At 46.0% G+C, this 17,704-nt stretch overlaps 1 protein-coding gene and 1 long non-coding RNA gene across 5 annotated transcripts in view; one reads left to right on the top strand and one right to left on the bottom strand.

Moving 5' to 3' along the window:
- Positions 1-249: 249 nt before the first annotated feature.
- LOC135368005 (uncharacterized) lies at positions 250-3,343 on the top strand. Of its 3 annotated transcripts, none has more exons than XR_010414613.1 (4): positions 250-339; positions 1,716-1,804; positions 2,904-3,014; positions 3,108-3,343. It is a non-coding gene; the product is annotated as an uncharacterized LOC135368005 (long non-coding RNA). The 3 variants fall into 3 exon arrangements; XR_010414614.1 differs by having other exon boundaries at positions 1,632-1,804; XR_010414615.1 differs by having other exon boundaries at positions 264-339; positions 1,629-1,804.
- A 5,363-nt stretch (positions 3,344-8,706) lies between these two features.
- The window catches only part of LOC135368004 (LIM/homeobox protein Lhx3-like), a 54,766-nt gene continuing 45,768 nt past the window's right edge, over positions 8,707-17,704 (bottom strand). For both annotated transcript variants that reach the window (XM_064601087.1, XM_064601088.1), the window contains exons 2-4: positions 16,551-16,725; positions 11,767-12,233; positions 8,707-10,496 (exon numbers count right to left, since the gene is read on the bottom strand). In XM_064601087.1, the coding sequence (XP_064457157.1) occupies positions 10,219-10,496; positions 11,767-12,233; positions 16,551-16,725 (920 nt within the window). In that variant the 3' untranslated portion in view covers positions 8,707-10,218. The remainder of the gene's footprint in view (positions 10,497-11,766; positions 12,234-16,550; positions 16,726-17,704) is intronic.

Genomic DNA, 17,704 nt, shown 5'->3' with positions numbered 1-17,704 from the left:
ATTCCATGCCAAACGCCCTGTGCTGAGGCCGACAAGGGCGAGCTTTTTCAGCGGTACCAGCACCACAATGTTAAACGTCCCAGACATGGGCTCGACCATACCACGGGGAGGACACTCCCATAGACTTCCATATAGCCAGTTTTTTGTGCCCCCCAAGCAGCCACCCGCGGAAGTGAGGAATTCTACTTGCGCATGCGCTAGGTTTGGCCCAGCTTGGAACGGGGGTGAGTATATAGCGTGCTCCTAAAGGCGTGTGTTGAATAGGCTAGTTTGCATACTGTTTCTAGTGGTTTTGCGGGCTGTACAGCCGTTCCCTTTGGATTTCGTTTCACTTTTCAGGTGAGTTTTCTATGTTTATCTCATGTATATATACGCAGTAAATAAAGAACGCACAGGCGATGTCACTCACTTTCATCTCTGTTTTAGTTTACAAGATGCAGTGCAATTTGCTGTCTTAGATGGCTCGTATGGCAAATAATATGTGTGAGCTGTTGACAGTTGAAGCAAGCAACAAATGAAGAATACTAGTGCAGCTTATAAGAAACGAATGCGTCTGCGTCGCGAAAGCATAATGAAATAACTGAAGAATGAGTAAAAATACAAGCGGGATGCATTGAATGGAGTGATAACAGAAGCATGGAGCCAAGTACAAAAATGTGTCTTCCCGCACCAAAACCCTTTCTCATGACGAGCATAACACACGGAAAGAACAAAAGGTTTACTTTTTCTAGGGACTTGACATAATCTGCACTAACGAACGGCAAAATGGGGCAACATGAAGAAAGTATCTCACACCAAGAAAAGCGAGGCTAAGGCAACAGACACTTGCGGGGCAGGGCAATTATGAAGTAACCAGCACTTTATATTGGAAGGCTTGAAATATACATATATGCACATACACTGCCTTGGCGGGACATGGTCCTACAAACCCCTGAGGCATGTAAAATAGGTAAACAGCAAAGTAATTTCGGTAATGTCGTAGTGTAACCAATGCAACCAACACCAGAAAGATGGGTGTATTTACTTACACCTGACGTTAGCAACATTTAGGGCCACACACATGTAACAAACTAGAAAGCAATGAGCCACCGTAATATGAAGAACAACGGTCAAATCTAACGCTTAAACAACATTGCATACGGGAATGTTGGCTGATCAAAGAAGTGCATAACAAGTCAAACGTTGCAGAAAATATAGACAGGATATGTAAGACATGGGAAATCATGCACCACATTTAAAAGATTGTAGCCATACCATGCAATCCTCACGAAATGTAGAACGAAAGAGCGCTAACCAAGCGAACATCGAAGGTACAAAGCACAAGGTGATGGTCAATTGTACACACACACACACACAAAAAAAAAGTACATGTATGGAGTTATTAAAGGGTTACAGTCTGTGTGGTGTAGCAGTGGTCCAGTTCGCATGCCTCCCTAGCAACAGCTTTCTGTACAGACCTCTGAGGATTTGCCAGCTTGCGCATTTTTCGTGCTGCTGCAGAGTACTTAGATTTTCTCAACTTTTAGCGATCGGTTAGCAAACCTCAGGTGCCCACTTCATGCGTTTAAAGGCTATGTCCTCATGATCTTTCATGGCATATGGGTGAGCAAAATAAGTTTGTTTCAAAGCAGAGTTCGTGGCAGAGTAGTCGGAGGACCTTTTCACGGTGAGCAAAGGAACCGATGAGATCCAAGAACTTCTCTTCCATCTTGCAGACGTGACTAAAACACTCTTCAGAGGGAACAGTCACGTTGCCAAACAGTTCATTTGGCACATCGTGGGACCTGAGCAGGGACATGAACTGGTGAGTGCCAAGGACACATCGTTAGCGGCTGGCTTTAAGAATCGCTCACATCACACAGTCACTTGTCTTTGTCGTCACAAAGTCTTTGACAGTGCAGCCAGCAAGGTAATATAACACATTCTCGTCCACGATGCTCGCACCTCCACCTGTCACCTGAGCTGCTTCGGTGGTCTGTGCGGCAGTAGTGTCCAGCGGTAGGTCTGCGCAGTCACGTGCATTGTTGTTGGCCAACTCAACAAGTAGATGGGAGTTGTCGTCTTGACAGTTCCCTTGCTTAGAGAGCCTTAGCAGTTTTGAGACACACATGTGCCTCAGGCTTGCTGAGAATTGGAAAACAGTTGGGTTTTCATTACACCCATGTTGTTGCCTTATCATGCCAAAGAAGTTTTCAAGTGGGTCCTGCTGGATCCGTCTCGTCATTAAATTACGAAATTCGAAGTTTTCATGAAGGTCTTTCCAGAGGTCGAGGATGGCTTTAATTGTTATCTGAAGACCTCGCACAGTATGTGGTTGTTTTGGCCCATTAAACTTCCAGCTCGACACCCAGGGCAAGCATTCCTCAAGGAAGGCAAGATGTTCAGAGTTTTCTGTGATGGCGTATCTAAGTTGTTGCCAACTTTTCGAATGAGGAGCTGTTCAGACAGTCAAATAGTTTGTCCATCTTTTCGATAAACTCTGCTGTTGGCTTTGCTGATGGTGGCAACTCGTTGACGGATATCAAGACCAGTAGCGCAAGGGATACTGTGGCACTCATTACTTCTGCTGCTCGGCTTACATTCATGTCTGCAAACGGATATTTGAAAACATGTTTGTCAGTCAGTTTGGGAGCCAGTTTTGGACGTAGGGGATGGGAACTTTCATAGAGGGTCTCAATATATGACCACCGAATTATGCCATTCCCAACAGTCAGGTCATGTGCACGAAGGTTATTCCGGACACCTTTTAGGAGATGTGGTGTGTCGAACGCAAAGTGAATGGTTTGATCATTCACACGAAAGTATGGTGCTTCCGGTGTGACACCAAGTTGAGCTGCGAGTGAGACATTGTTGGTACCTTGATCGCACACAACTACCTTGACAAAAATGTCTATTTTCTGCAGGTCCTCAATGACTGCCTCCAAGAGCCTCTTCATCCTGTGAGCAGGCGTGGCATTTTGGGACACGACATATGCTACGGGTTGAACCCATGCCTTTGATATGCCAGAGAGCAGGTACACCAAGGCTGTGTTTGCCACTCGTGTAGTCCTTTCCACGCCGTAATCTTCAAAGCCCCGGATAACATCATGCTTGACGTCATATTGCAGAAGCTGGCTCAAGGACATCTCGTCAAACATTAGGCAGCATGCCCGATCCCGTCTGCTCCAACTTTCTGTGTAATTTTTTATGGACTGCATCACCCCGGGAATGATACCAGGCTTCATGTTGATATCAGAAATCCATCGCCTGATAGACCTGGGAGCTGGCAATCTCAGGATGCGAGCAAGAAATCTGTATGCCCTGGGGCCATGAAAATAAAGCTGGACAGCAAACTTTTTCATTTCGTCTGGCCACCTTGTACCATTCTTCTTCACGGAGAGCAGATGCACTTGCGAACTTAGGAGGAGGTATACTTCAGGAACGACAAGTTTTTTCAGGGCCTTTAGTATATCCTGTGTAGTCACCTCCTTTTTCTTGTTCTGTGCTTTGAGGGCATTTAGAGCTTTCCGATATTTCTTTACCTTCTTTTGGAGCAATGTAATGCGTCTCTGAACCTTTGGGTCAGTGTCTTGCTTCTGGGATTGTCTCTGTTTGCCAGCATATGCTGTTTCTGGTTCTGTAAACAAAATTATTTTTAATTATAATGCAGTCCTGTTGAAACAGCAGTTTTCTTTACAGTAATTCCACACATCTGTGACTGTTTACATATGGATGCATGAGAGCAAAAATTAATATGCTCTGCTAGTGGCATTCATTACTAAATGATTTCCCTTGCCAATTCTGACAAGGGAAATTATTAAAAATGTGCCTTACCGGATGCCGCCACAGGTGATGCCGCCACAGGTGATGCCGCCACGGGTGATGCCGCCACATGTGACGCTACTACAGGTGATGCTGTACTGGCTGTACAGGGTTCCTGTCTGCATATGTCGGTGGCTGTAATCGGCCAACAATAATCAGCTGACGTGTACATTGATTGAATTTTCATTGATAGGGTGGGTTTAATACCCGTTTCGCATACCATGTAAAATAGGCTGCAATTAGAAGCAGATGCAATAAGGCACTTAGACTTGGTTTACATTTATAATGACACAGTCTTTCATGTGAGCAGCAGGAAATTTGCATGGCCGTAGGCAAGGTTTTTGCACACTTACCAGTCTCTCCTGTGATCGTTTCTGGTGTCATTTGCAGAGAGGCCATATCTTTGGAACAAGGAAGTAGAATTTGCGTGAGTGCCAAGGCGGTAGATACAAACTAAACTTGATAAATGCATCTTACCATTGCTGTAACCAGAGTCTGGTTGAGGAGGTGTTCCCAGATCAGCATCCATAACTACTGAAGCTATAGATTCCATAAAGAAAAGGAACATTTTCAATTTATGGCTGTCTTTCTTATTTCTTTTTTTCACAAAGCTTACCATCGCCTATGGAGGTCTGCACAGCAGGTAGTGGTGGATCATCCCACTCCATCCCTGTGAGAGAGGAACATTGCTAGCCATGCATTCCTTTACCACAGCATAAAGCTGAGAAAAGTGGTGGAGAATGGAAAAACTATGTGCTTATCGACTGCACACTTGCATGCTTAGTGTAGTCTGTAGTGTCCAATGTGTAGTGTGCAAGGGGAATTTCAGTAACATTTTGAAAAGCACCTGAGAATGTTAGATGGCAGTGTGGCTTGTTTTATTACTCTTAATTTTTGTGCATCATAAGGTACAAGAGGCGTCTCACCAAAGTTGTACTGATAGTCGTGATCACATGGGTGTACTGGCTCCACATCTGAAACTGCAGGAGCTAGAAGGTAGCAGGAAAAGGCAAGATTTGGCTTCATGATTGCCACTTCCTTTCTTTTCTTTTTCCACCGGACTTACCATCATTCTCGGACGCCTGTAGAACAGGTGATGAGCGATCACAAGGGGCGGCCCCCGCTGCATCTGCGGAAGCAGAACATTATTAGTAAATGCATACAGGTTTTCTGTTCTCGCGTCACGGCACGCTCCGACGCATTGCGTGAAGCCCACTTTAAGGCATTCTCGCGGCAGCAGTGCAGGTTTTACCTGCGCAAGGCAGGCGTTCCACTCCAGGAGTTTCTGCATAGTCGTGGTCTGAACATGGTATCGTAGACTGTACTACTGTGAATAGAAAATTAGGATTATTATGCGATTATTACGAACCAAGCTAAGCAATTACAGCTAAAGCTAAGCAACTAAATCGGAAAGGTACGTAATTTAAAAATCTGGTAGTAATTAACAATTAACGGCAAAACGAACTGAAAACAAAAAACGGAAACATTATCCACGCCATTTGACACACTTTCGAGCACTGACAGTGCTCGACAGGGCAACAGAACACAAGCAGCAGACTTACACTGTTCAGGAAATTGAGTTGACGTCCAAGGAAGTAAAAACTATACTCGCGTCACTACAGTCCAGAGACGTTCCTTGTTTCTGCCACTTTTCCGCTGTCTTTCACTCTAGCTCGTTTTCTTTTTTGCTCTGGTTATTTTTATTCATCATTTTTTTCCTTTTTGTGGAGCTACGTGAAGTGGTGAAGTTCGATACGTACCACTGGGGAAAAGAAAGCACAGCCGTCCGTTGTGTGGACGAACAGACGGTATAGCACATTTTTTCAGCCGCGTACGAGTCGGATCCATGTAATCCGATGGCTTGAAATGTTCCGAGCACAGCCTGTAGTTCGCATTCACCTGTCTTCTCGGCTTTTCCAACAGATCTGGTCTATTCGCAAATCCCAACCACTTCCTGAACCTACACGGACGTATACATGGTTTACTTTTTGTGGAAACCTCCGCTTCGAAAAATAACAAAGAATGCAGACACGACTCCCTTAGTGGACCTTGTGGCAGAGTAAGATTCATATGAGTCTGCAATGCGGGTCCATTCCGCCTCATAATTTCGGGAGTGAAACTACCACCCGTGAAAGCGATCCGAACGGGAATAATGAACAATCAGTGTACGCTACATTTAGACATGCCTATCTAGAAGTGAATGACAGTGCAGAATTACGGTGCATTGCAAAAATCAAAAGTTGCGCTCATACCTTTCGTCCGTTGGAATGCGCGAAAAACTGACTCCAGGGCGTCTTCTGGAGTTATTGCACCACTTCGCACAGCAATATACATGTCTATCTGGCCCGGGAGGCATCTTCTCCAACTTGTCAGGGACAATATGAACTAGAGAAGGATGCTTCTCAACGAGAACTGCTTGAATAACTGTCCACTGCTATGGTTTCGTTTCTTCACGAGCCGATAGCGGTTGAAACGGTTTAAACTCGGCGCGTTTCGCGACTTCGCGCATGCGTGGAGTAACCGGCCCATAGGACCCACGTGACAAAAAAATGCTTAAAAAAAAGGACACATTCTCTCAAGCCGTAAACATTTTTATTATTCTTACCTTTTCGTTATAAAAAGATCACAATGGCTCATAAGGTGTTTACGTAAAATATATGAGGTTCCACACGCTAGTATGGCGCTGTCGTCAATTCTACTTTGGCGGCGCCTAGTGAGTCGTCCCTGAAACGCGATGAGTGTCCTCCCCGTGACCATACCCGATTTCTTTCATACGGTGGTGGTGGTGGTGGTGATAGGGCTTGCCGTTCTTTCATACGAATTGTGGTTGACTTTCCTTAGCAGCCAATGCTCTCCTGGTTCATTTTTGATGAATTTTATTTATTTTTTTCGTTCTGTGGCCGCCTCTTGAAGATTGCGATTGGACATGTGACGTAACTGGTGAAAAAAGAAATTATAACAAAATAGTGTTTTCGCAAATTGCAACCAAATCTCTTCTGTGCGATTGCAAAGCATAGCACTTTCGTGCCAAGACCAGTTTGATCGACTCTTGCTATCGGGGTGCATGCCCGAAGAAAACTGTGAAAATTCGAGCTCTTTTGGAATTTTTTACGGAACCCCGCAATTCTGTCAGAGCCACTCAAGTTTTTTTTTTTTTTTTTTTTGTCTAGGAGGCAGAGATTGTATTAAAAATGTTTTCATGGGCACAGAATTGGAAGCGTACGCGGAAAAAAAAAATCGAAAGTTCGGAAATATTGCGTTCTATGACATATTCAGCTGTCAATTGCACGCTGAAGTGTTCCTGATAAAAATATTAGACAAATATTTGATAGTATGACCTTTGAACATTTCTTTTACAAAATGCTGGACCAGCTGCGTTCCCCGCAAGGCTGCTTCGCCGCACGACACACCGCTACCGTTGCCTAACGTGCTCGGATTTCCACAGTTTTCTCTGGGCATACATATACCTTCGATAAATACAGTGGGTCTCTCAATGGGTCTTTGCAATCATCGTTTGAAAGAAATCGGGGACGCTCGAACCCAACGTCTGAGACGCTTGAGCATGCGCTCTTAAAAATGAGCTTCACCGCATAGCACGCTCTTAGCCAACCATCGTCTCGAATGATATTGTTATCTGCCCTGATTTGTTGAAAACGGGAGGCGTACGCTATTTTGTGACACTTAAGCTGTTCATAATTGTCACACAAAAAAAGGCGTGCGCCACCCGTTTTCAACAAATCACAGGGCAGATAACGATATCATTCGAGACGATGGTTGGCTAAGAGCGTGCTATGCGGTGAAGCTCGTTTCTAAGAGTGTGGAATGACCTGTAGCGAAAACGAACGTGAGGGATTTCTGTAAGGTACAGCGTTGTCCTTTTTTATTTCTGCAGTGGAATTTATCACCCATACATTATGCATTTTAAGGCTAACGTTCCCATAAAAAAACTCGGTACTTGAGTCGTTGCGATGCATGATTTCAAACCCGCAAATCCTACACTCTTAACCAAAAGGGTGTACTTTAACTCCCTTTTTTTGCCACATATATAACACCCTTTTGGAGAGTACAACTACGCTCAAAAGGATGTCTCCTCACTCCCGAAAGGGAGTAGCATAACACCTTTCTCCCTACTGGGGAGTAATATTACTCTCCAGTAGGAAGTTAAAGCGTATCCCCACTCCCTTGAGGGAGTGAGGAGACACCCTTTTCAGCGTAATTGTACTCTCCAAAAGGGTGTTATATATGTGGCAAAAAAAGGAGTTAAAGTACACCCTTTTTTTTGAAGAGTGTGCGTTGTCTCCACTTTACGGAATTCATTCCATAGAAAAATTACGTCGACGTCACGAGGAAACTATTATGGTTACATTACACGGAAAAGGTTCTAGGGGGTACTCAAAACGTACAAGCGAATGAAACAACTTACTTGATTGTATTTCTTAGTTATACGCAGTGGCGTATCTAGGGTGTGGCAGGTGTGGACAGGTGCCATGGGCGCCATCATGTGGTCGGGTGTGAATGTGCCAGGTCGTGCACTCAACCTGGCACATTCATAAATGATCTAAAGCAACCGCCATTAGAGAGGTTGTAGTGTGAAACCTAGTGCGGACCACACGAAAGCGCATCCCCAAGGACAACATGTTAACCATGTTGCCATGGGCGCAGGTAGCTCTAGATCCGCCACTGGTTATACGCGTTGGTGAACAGCTCCAACCAGAGCGGTTCTGGGTATAGCGGGGAGGGGAAACCTAATGTTTAACCTAACGATTTGGAAAGGGGGGGGGGCGATCGCCCAGTCGTCCCCCCCCGATCCGTGGCCGGCTCCAACAAATCGTTGGCGTGGATATACCTCTCATTCTTTGTACCCCATGTGGTGAGTAAAAAAGAAAAAGAACGAAGAAAACGACGTCAAATCTCCATATTTATTACACAAAAGACACTCGTGTCTTTTTCACACGAACGAACGAAATGCGCATCCTTTCACAATTTTCATTCGTAGAAACTAATAAATAAATTCGCACTCCTATGTCAAATACTGAATATTCCAAAGGAAGATATCCTCTTCACGTCGGGGACGACAAGAAACACATTGCAGAAAGTGTCCCCTGCCAGACTCCTTAAATAAGTACGTAATAAGTAATCCATAAATATAACTGTAAAAGTAACACTATATATCACAAAATAAATAAATAAATAAATAAACTAGTCTTCAGGCTTCAACTCCACCCAACGAATCCAGACGAAGACCACAACACTGTGCACATTCCCGCGTCGTCTGCTAAAAAAACGGTACAGTGTCCTCCAGTCTAGGAACTTGCAGACCCAGTCCTTTGCCATCTCAAGTGCTCGAGAACCCTCGCGGAACTTTTTAATAACTCCTCGTCACACACACGCACACACACGGAAACACGCACTCGTGCCGCCATGTTGAAACTTCCACATCACGTGGTGAACGACGTCACAAGTCCTACGATGTGCGTTTCTCTTCACAATGCCGCAGTTTATTCACATATGTACAGATTCGTCGTTCCTTACCTTACTTGACAGCGTGGCCACTAAACAGGAGCGACCGCCACTGAGGTACACCGGAAAGCATCACACGCCATTTTGTTTCCGCAGATGCGTATACCTCAGTGACGGTACTATGCTTATACGGTGGCTCAACCCTTCATTCATAGTGGTACTCTTTTTAGTCGTTTATAAGAAATGCAATGCAATAGACTTGTCCCTGATTTGTTGGCTCTTTGTTGCTTTTTCTGTTAGTTGAGGAGAATCTCTTTAGCTCACAATAACAAAGAGACTGCCGAATGTCACAGAGCATGTCACGGCCTTCTTCACAGATTGGTCCGCCCTATACGAGAACCTGCCTCCCATTTGCCTCCCTGAATCTCTCCTTATGGGCCGTGACGTCATAGTTACTTCTGTTTCTTCGGAAATGATACCGCAAATATGTACGTCGGACCGCACAAATGTGAACGCGTGACTTCCTTGAAGATTTCGAGAGTACTCCGGTGAAATTGGGTACTATCGTGCCGTCACCATGAATTGATTTGGCTATGCTTTGCGCGATTATTTTATGAATTTATCACTCCGTGAACAAGAAACATGCGACCGTCGAGAGCAGTGGCGAACGGTGCAAATGTTAGCACAAAGCATTCCACAGTGCGGGTGCTGAGGAACGGGCCGTACCTTAGCATTTAATAAGCCTTAACTACCAAGTGCCTCGTAGACATTAACATCATTGTCTTTTTGAAAGAAAAAAACAAAGAATTTTCGCAAACGTTCGAATGACTAGATTTCACGTGGTCAGCACCTAACACTTGCCAGTTCCAGTGGATATTACCTCCCCTTACAGCTAAGGAACCTTTCGAACACGCGGTGGCCAGCACCGAAAAAAAAGAAAAGACACATTTCAGAGGCTCAGAAGTTTGTGGCCGACGAGGGCGTGCTGTTGTCCATGTCCTCCAGCCAAGAGGCTGGGCTGGGTGGGAACTCGGCGTACCCGGCGTCGTCGCCCCGGTTGCCGGTGAACTGATCGGACCCCGGCGCCGGAAGGCCGCCGAAGTGTCCCCCGAACTGGGGACTCGCCGGGTAGTACGGGACACCACCCGGCCCCAGGCTGCTCGCGGATTGGTGACCCGGCGAATGGGAGTTTTCCGGGTCGCTCCCCGTCGTCAGACCGAACGGCTCCGAGTCCTCTGGAAAAGAGGCGTGGTCTCGTCATGGTATCTTCGCGTGGTGATCATGCGATAAACCAGTTTTTGGGTCACTTATCGTACGTATCGTCACGACCTGCAATAGATAGAGACCTCGCGAGGCTCGACCTAGAGAGTGCGCAAAGATCCCAACACCACCTGCACCAAGGTAGATGGGCGACTGCTGCTTCGTGTAGCATACTACTTCGCGTGTCTGCGTCATCATGTGATTTGCTAACCGCAACACTAACTCCCAGAACCATGCACCGGAAAAACTGTGGCAGAAAAAATGCAGCTACGATGGTGACATTGTACACGTTATTTCCTCTTCCCAATGATGTACAGTGGCGCTTCTGACGGCCATTATGAAAACTACACTAAAAAAAACAGAACTTCACCGCATAGCACGCTGTGCGCCAACCATTGCCAAGAATGATAGGGTTATCACTTCTGATTCGAAGAGAGACGGGGGCGTACCCCTCTTTGTTGCAATTTTCTTATATCCAAATTGCCACAAGAAGGCGTACGCCCACCTCTCTCTTCGAATCAGAAGCGATAACCCTGTCATTCGTGGCAATGGTCGGCACACCGCGTGCTATACGGTGAAGTTCTGTTTTTAGAGCGTGCTATGCGGTGAAGCTCTGTTTTTAGAGTGTACACTCTTCAAAATAAACTTCAACGCATAGCACGCTCCTAGCCAACCATCCTCTCAAATGATATCGTTATCTGCCCTGATTTGTTGAAAACGGGAGGCGTACGCCTTTTTTGTGACAATTATGAACAGCATAAGTGTCACAAAAAAGGCGTACTACTCCCGTTTTCAACAAATCAGGGCAGATAACGATATCATTCGAGAGGATGCACTCTTAAAAATGAACTTCACCGCATAGCACGCTCCTAGCCAACCATTATCTCGAATGATATCGTTATCTGCCCTGATTTGTTGAAAACGGGGGGCGTACGCCATTTCTGTGACACTTATGCTGTTCATAATTGTCACATAAAAGGCGTACGCCCCCTGTTTTCAACAAATCAGGGCAGGTAACGATATCATTCGAGATAATGGTTGGCTAGGAGCGTGCTATGCGGTGAAGTTCATTTTTAAGAGTGTGGTTGGCTAGGAGTGTGCTATGCGGTGAAGTTCATTTTTAAGAATGTACTTTCTAACATAGCTCTCCCGCGGACGGTTCCCGCGTATATCTCCAGATCTCCATCTGCAGTAGGTCGTGACACAACCTGCTTTATTATCAAACCGAGCAAGATGACTACTTACCAGGATGATCTTTAACGTCCCTCTTGATAGCGCCGGATCGGAAGTAGTCCCCCCAGCGACTCTTGCCCGCATCCTTCTTGAGCCTTTTCTCCTTGGCCCGCCTGTTCTGGAACCAGACCTGGACGACCCGCATGTCCAGCCCTGTGTCCTGGGACAGCTGCTCGCGTACGTGTCTCGCGGGCTTGGGGCTGTTGTTGTAGGCGCTCTTTAAGGTCTCCAACTGCTTGGCCGTGATGGTGGTACGCGGACGCTTGCTCGAACCTTCGCGTGCTTTAGCGGCTTCGTAGTCAGCTTTGCAGACAAGCTTGTTGTCTTCCATCAGGTAGAACTCGTCCCCGGTGTTGAGCTGCCGCTTGCAGAGAATGCAGGCGAAGCAGTGCAGGTGGTAGACGTTGTCCTGGGCTCGGCGGACCACCTGCGTCGGAGGGATGCCCAGTTCGCAGCCGGCACATTTTGTGCCGAAACGTCTGCAGAAAGGAGCAGTTGCAGCTCGTTACAGCGTTGTACGTTATATAAAATTTCGTTATGGAAAATGAATGAAACCAAAACCGCGCGCCTCACACTCTAAGAAAAAAAAAAGGAGTACTTTTACTCCTTTTGGGGACTAAATGCATTGCCACAAAAAATAGTCCCTTTCGGGAGTAAATGAATGTCACAGAGTGGAGACTGCATTTCGCGCTCTGTTGCAAGAGTCCCAAGTACATAATTCGTGTGCTTGCATGAAAATACTTTGAAGCAAACCGTCAACCGTGATATGTCGAGTGACATAATATCTTGCGCCATACAATAGGGCTTTTTTTTTCTTCAAGCTTTAAGAGGTTTTGATCGATTTGTTACATTACGTACTCCTGCCTTCGAAGGCCCCCCATTTGTGTTTTTTCTGCCTACTGTATGTTCGCCACAACCGTTAATAAGTAAAATGTTAAGAAATCAAATAAAAACGTAGGTGGCAATAAAAATGACCACCGGCCTCGACGGCTCAGTCGGTATAGAGTGTTCTCCTTCTGATCGCGGGTTCGAACCCGGCCGAGGACGCCTGTAACTTGGTGGCTGGGTACAAGTTGCTTAGACACGCCGTCTTCCGCGAGGGACGTTAAATACGGGGTGCCGCGTGATGAGCTTTCATCGCACGTTAAAGAACCCTCAGGTGGGCAAAAGCAATCCACAGACCGACCGCTGTGGCGTCGCTCATGATCTCAGTTGTCTCGCGACGTAAACCCCCAGTTATCAATATTATTAATAAAAATGAAGCAATTCCTCCTCGCACCACATTCCATTTAACCACCACCACGATCACCACACAGCTAGGAGGACAGATGGCGCCCTGAGCGCACGCTCCACTGGTCGCGTGCCGCAGACGGTTTTCGCGCGGGCGCTCCAGTTACCCGTGCGTGCATTTGGGGGATCCACCCTGCAACCTGGCTTTTATGGTGCGGATCCGTTCCACAGATTAGCGCCAGATCATCGCCCCAACCCCGTGCGGATAATCCGCGAGAAAATGTGTCGGATTAGGACAGCCCGTGTGGGTGGTGGAAGTGTTATAAAGTTGAGTGCTTCCAGAATTCATTCGGGAAATAGCGTTTTAACGTTCGTAGGATTTGGGGCGCTTTGGACGAAAGGGCCGCTCAGTGCTCGCTGAAAGTGTTGAAAGTTACGAGGGGGACGGAGTCCTATTGTAATAATAATAATAATAACAAAGTACGGAACGCCTGGAAAATAAACCGAGAGAATAAACTTTCGGTAATGTTCCTTATTTGTGTGTGCATGTATATATGTGTGTGTGTGTGTCATGAGGAACTTGTTGCAGTGCTACCCTAGTACTGTGCAGTAGTTTTGAACTCTCAGGATGTTGTCCATTAGCCATATCCGCAACACGCGCTGCTTCTTTCAAACATAGGAAGACTATATATAGTGTCACCGACTATGTGCACACATGCACTATTTCTGATTAATCGTAATGGGTTTCCGAAATTCCTTTGACGCCCCAGCGTGAGCGTGTCTATCTGTACAAGCGCACAGATACTTACTTCTACGACACACATGCACTATAAATGTGTATAAATGTGTGTGCATGTTTGGTCATGTTGTGCACATTAGGTAAACGAGTGAAATAAATATTCTACTCAGCATAACGCACACAGACACATAAAGCAAACCCTGGCACGGCCTATCCTATTCCGACCCTACAATGGCACATGCTCTAGTGGATGACGTCACACACTCTTAAAAATGAACTTCACCGCATAGCACGCTCCTAGCCAACCATTATCTCGAATGATATCGTTATCTGCCCTGATTTGTTGAAAACAGGGGGCGTACGCCTTTTCTGTGACAATTATGAACAGCATAAGTGTCACAGAAATGGCGTACGCCCCCCGTTTTCAACAAATCAGGGCAGATAACGATATCATTCGAGATAATGGTTGGCTAGGAGCGTGCTATGCGGTGAAGTTCATTTTTAAGAGTGCAGAACCTGGGGACCAACATAAAAGATAAATACTTCTCTCTACTTTTATCTGAGACAACGAGGGAGTTTCTTTTCTAATGCTTCGCAGTATGAACAAACCTAATACCCTACACTCTTAAAAATGAACTTTACCGCATAGCACGCTCCTAGCCGACCATCATCTCGAATGATATCGTTATCTGCCCTGATTTGATGGAAACGGGAGGCGTACGCCTTTTTTGTGACACTTATGCTGTTCATAATTGTCACAAAAAAGGCGTACGCCTCCCGTTTTCAACAAATCAGGGCAGATGGCGATATCATTCGAGATGATGGTTCGCTAGGAGCGTGCTATGCGGTGAAGTTTATTTTTAAGATCGCGTATATGACACATCATTCTCTCCCGTGATTTGTTGAAAACAAGAGGCGTACGCCCTTTTGTGACACTTACGCAGTTACGATAAGTGCCACAAAAAGCGTACGCCCCGTACTTTCTACAAATCGATAACGGTATCATTCTCAGTGTGCAATGGTTGGCCTCCGCTGTGCTATGTGGTCAAGTTCTCTTTTAAGTGTACACTCTTAAAAATGAACTTCACCGCATAGCATGCTCCTAGCCAATCATCATCTCGAATGATATCGTTGTCTTCCCTGATTTGATGAAAACGGGAGGCGTACGCCTTTTTTGTGACACTTATGCGGTTCATAATTGTCACAAATAAGGCGTACGCCTACCGTTTTCAACAAATCAGGGAAGATAACGATACCATTCGAGATTATGGTTGGCTAGGAGCGTGCTATGCGGTGAAGTTCATTTCTAAGAGTGTACGTACTTGCGCTCCAGGAAAAAGAAAGAGAAATACAGAGAGAGAGAGAAAAAAAAAACTCAAGACTCCCACCTTGAAAAACATTTGACTTTTTTTACATACATTTTACGTTTAATTACAATCATTATTATTATTATGTTGCGACACCATTCTCTACAATATCGCCACATTTCAATCAACTCCCTGACAGGTATTTCGCACGTGTACAAGGTAAAAGTAACAAATCGGAGGTGTGTGTGTGTGTTTAGCTAGCAAATATCACCGCGGCGTACCTCTCTCGGCGAGAAACTCCAACCGCCATAAACGCCGCCAATCGATGGATGCCCCCAAAATGGCACCGTAATCATTTTAATGCAACGTTTCGTCCGGCTCTCCCACCACGCACTTTATACGTATTGGGGAGTGTGTCCGCCACGTTGGGAAAGGAGGGCGGTGTCTTATCACTTCGCGTGACTGCTTTTCCAAGCCACTAGGGTGCAGGCGAGATTCGAGTGGCGATCACGTGACCCAAGTGCGTGCACGCCAGAAGTGAGAACATATACGAATGTGATGAGCTAAAAGCTGAGCTGTTTGCGCAAGGGGGATTCAAGCAGGGAATATATGCAACGATGATACGTCGATGGATGAGTCAAGTCTCATGAGGTTGCTGAGGATACATGAAGCGCGGAGTAATTTGCGTGACTTATAATTGAATTTCAATGAAATAGATCGGTTTGTGCGAACACACCTCGGTGCGAGCTTCCTACACTCTTAAAAATGAACTTCACCACATAGCACGCTCCTAGCCAACCATCACCCCAAATGACAACGTTCTCGCCCTAGATTTGTTCAAAACGGGAGGAGGAGCCTATTTTGTGCCGTGCATATAATGGGCACAAAATAGGCTCCTCCTCCCATTTTCAACAAATCAGGGGCGAGAACGTTGTCATTCGGGATGGTGGTTGGCTAGGAGCGTGCTATGTGGTGAAGTTCATTTTGAAGAGTGTAATTGCGAAGTGCGCTCTTAAAAATGAACTTCACCGCATAGCACGCTATTAGCCAACCATCATCTCGAATGATATCGTTATCTGCCCTGATTTGTAGAAAACGGGAGGCGCACGCCTTTTTTGTGACACTTATGATGTTCAGAATTGTCACAAAAAAGGCGTACGCCTCTCGTTTTCTACAAATCTGGGCAGATAACGATATCATTCGAGACGATGGTTGGCTATAGTAGCGTGCTATGCGGTGAAGTTCATTTCTATGAGTGTGCACTCTATAGAAACAGAATTTCTGCGCGTAGCATGCTGTGCGCCAACCATTGCCACGAATGACAGAGTTGACGCTTCTGATTGGAACAGAGGGGGGGGGGGGGGGTCACGGTTTTCCGACCCCCCTAGAAGGGGTCAACGAATGTCATGTCACCGATCGCAGAGTGAGTCTTATACACCCTAAATGCGCACCAATAATATGAGGACCTTAAAAAAAGTATGTACTTGAAGTAAGTAAGTATTATCTGAAAAAGTATGTACTTGAAAAAGTCCTCCTTGCAGTAGACGAGTCCATTTCTTGCGAAGCACTTGTTGGCCAGCTGAGCATGGCAATCGGCACACTTGAGGCATCGCGCGTGCCACGAACGTTCCAGCACTTTCAGGATGAACCGGTCCAAGATGGGTTGCTCACAACCAGCGCACTTTGGTATGCTAGCTGCAAACAACAACATTCACTAGTTTACTCACATCAGTATATAGCCATGCATAACTGAGCCAATAAAAGCATCATCGACAACAACACTGTGCTCGCGTTTCAAAACTGGCATATATAGGCAGGAAAATAACAGTGTCCGTGTCGCGACGAACCTTGAAGTCGAGCGAATGGATGCAGACCACCTCGGACGCGAACGACAAGCTAAACAGGCGAACCTCTGCGCCGTGCTCACAAGTTAGGCCTTAGCTCCAAACAACGCGCATTGTGCAGATGGCGACTTGACGTTGTTGTTGTTGTTGCTCCTCAAGCGGGATGGCTCTTATCCGACGTATGAGCACAATGTGTGACCTTTTCTTTTTATGGATACAGATTCCTCCTGACGCCATGACACTATACATTGCAGTGTTGCCGTGGTCGGAGCCTCCTTATGCAAGTCCCACATTATATTCCAACGCGGCTATAAACTGTTGCATCATAGCACTGACATCACACGATTTAACGGTACCCTACACCACAATGCTGACGTAACGGTACATCGCAAAATAGCGAGTTTATAGTGTGTCGTACGCTATCTCGCTTTTGCGTACGTAAAGTATAGCGTTAGTGTATGGTTCTTTGCACTGCGCGAAGCCCTGCTTGTGTTTTGCGCGTGCGCGGAACCACCAACGCTACCCCTTACGTACGCAAAACCGATAGCGTACAATGAACCGAAACTCACTAATTTAACGGGATCCTATTACAGACGCCAGCCACGCCTTGACGATACACGACAACCCTGACATCATCTTACATCATACAATTTGACAGAGCGCTACACCTATACACCAGTTGCGTGCAATGCCATGACGCTACACTATAACCCTAACATGACACTATTGTACATGTTTCCACATGCATTCATGCGGTTTCCAGGGGAAGAGGTGAACGCACTGAGTAGTTGCGTGCATTGCATTGGTAAGGGCAATTGGGCCTCATCTAA

This window comes from Ornithodoros turicata, chromosome 9 (genome assembly GCF_037126465.1).
Source record: "Ornithodoros turicata isolate Travis chromosome 9, ASM3712646v1, whole genome shotgun sequence".
Lineage (NCBI taxonomy): Eukaryota > Metazoa > Arthropoda > Arachnida > Ixodida > Argasidae > Ornithodoros > Ornithodoros turicata.
Note: the sequence above shows the minus strand (reverse complement) of the source record. Positions and strands in the feature narration are given on the sequence as shown.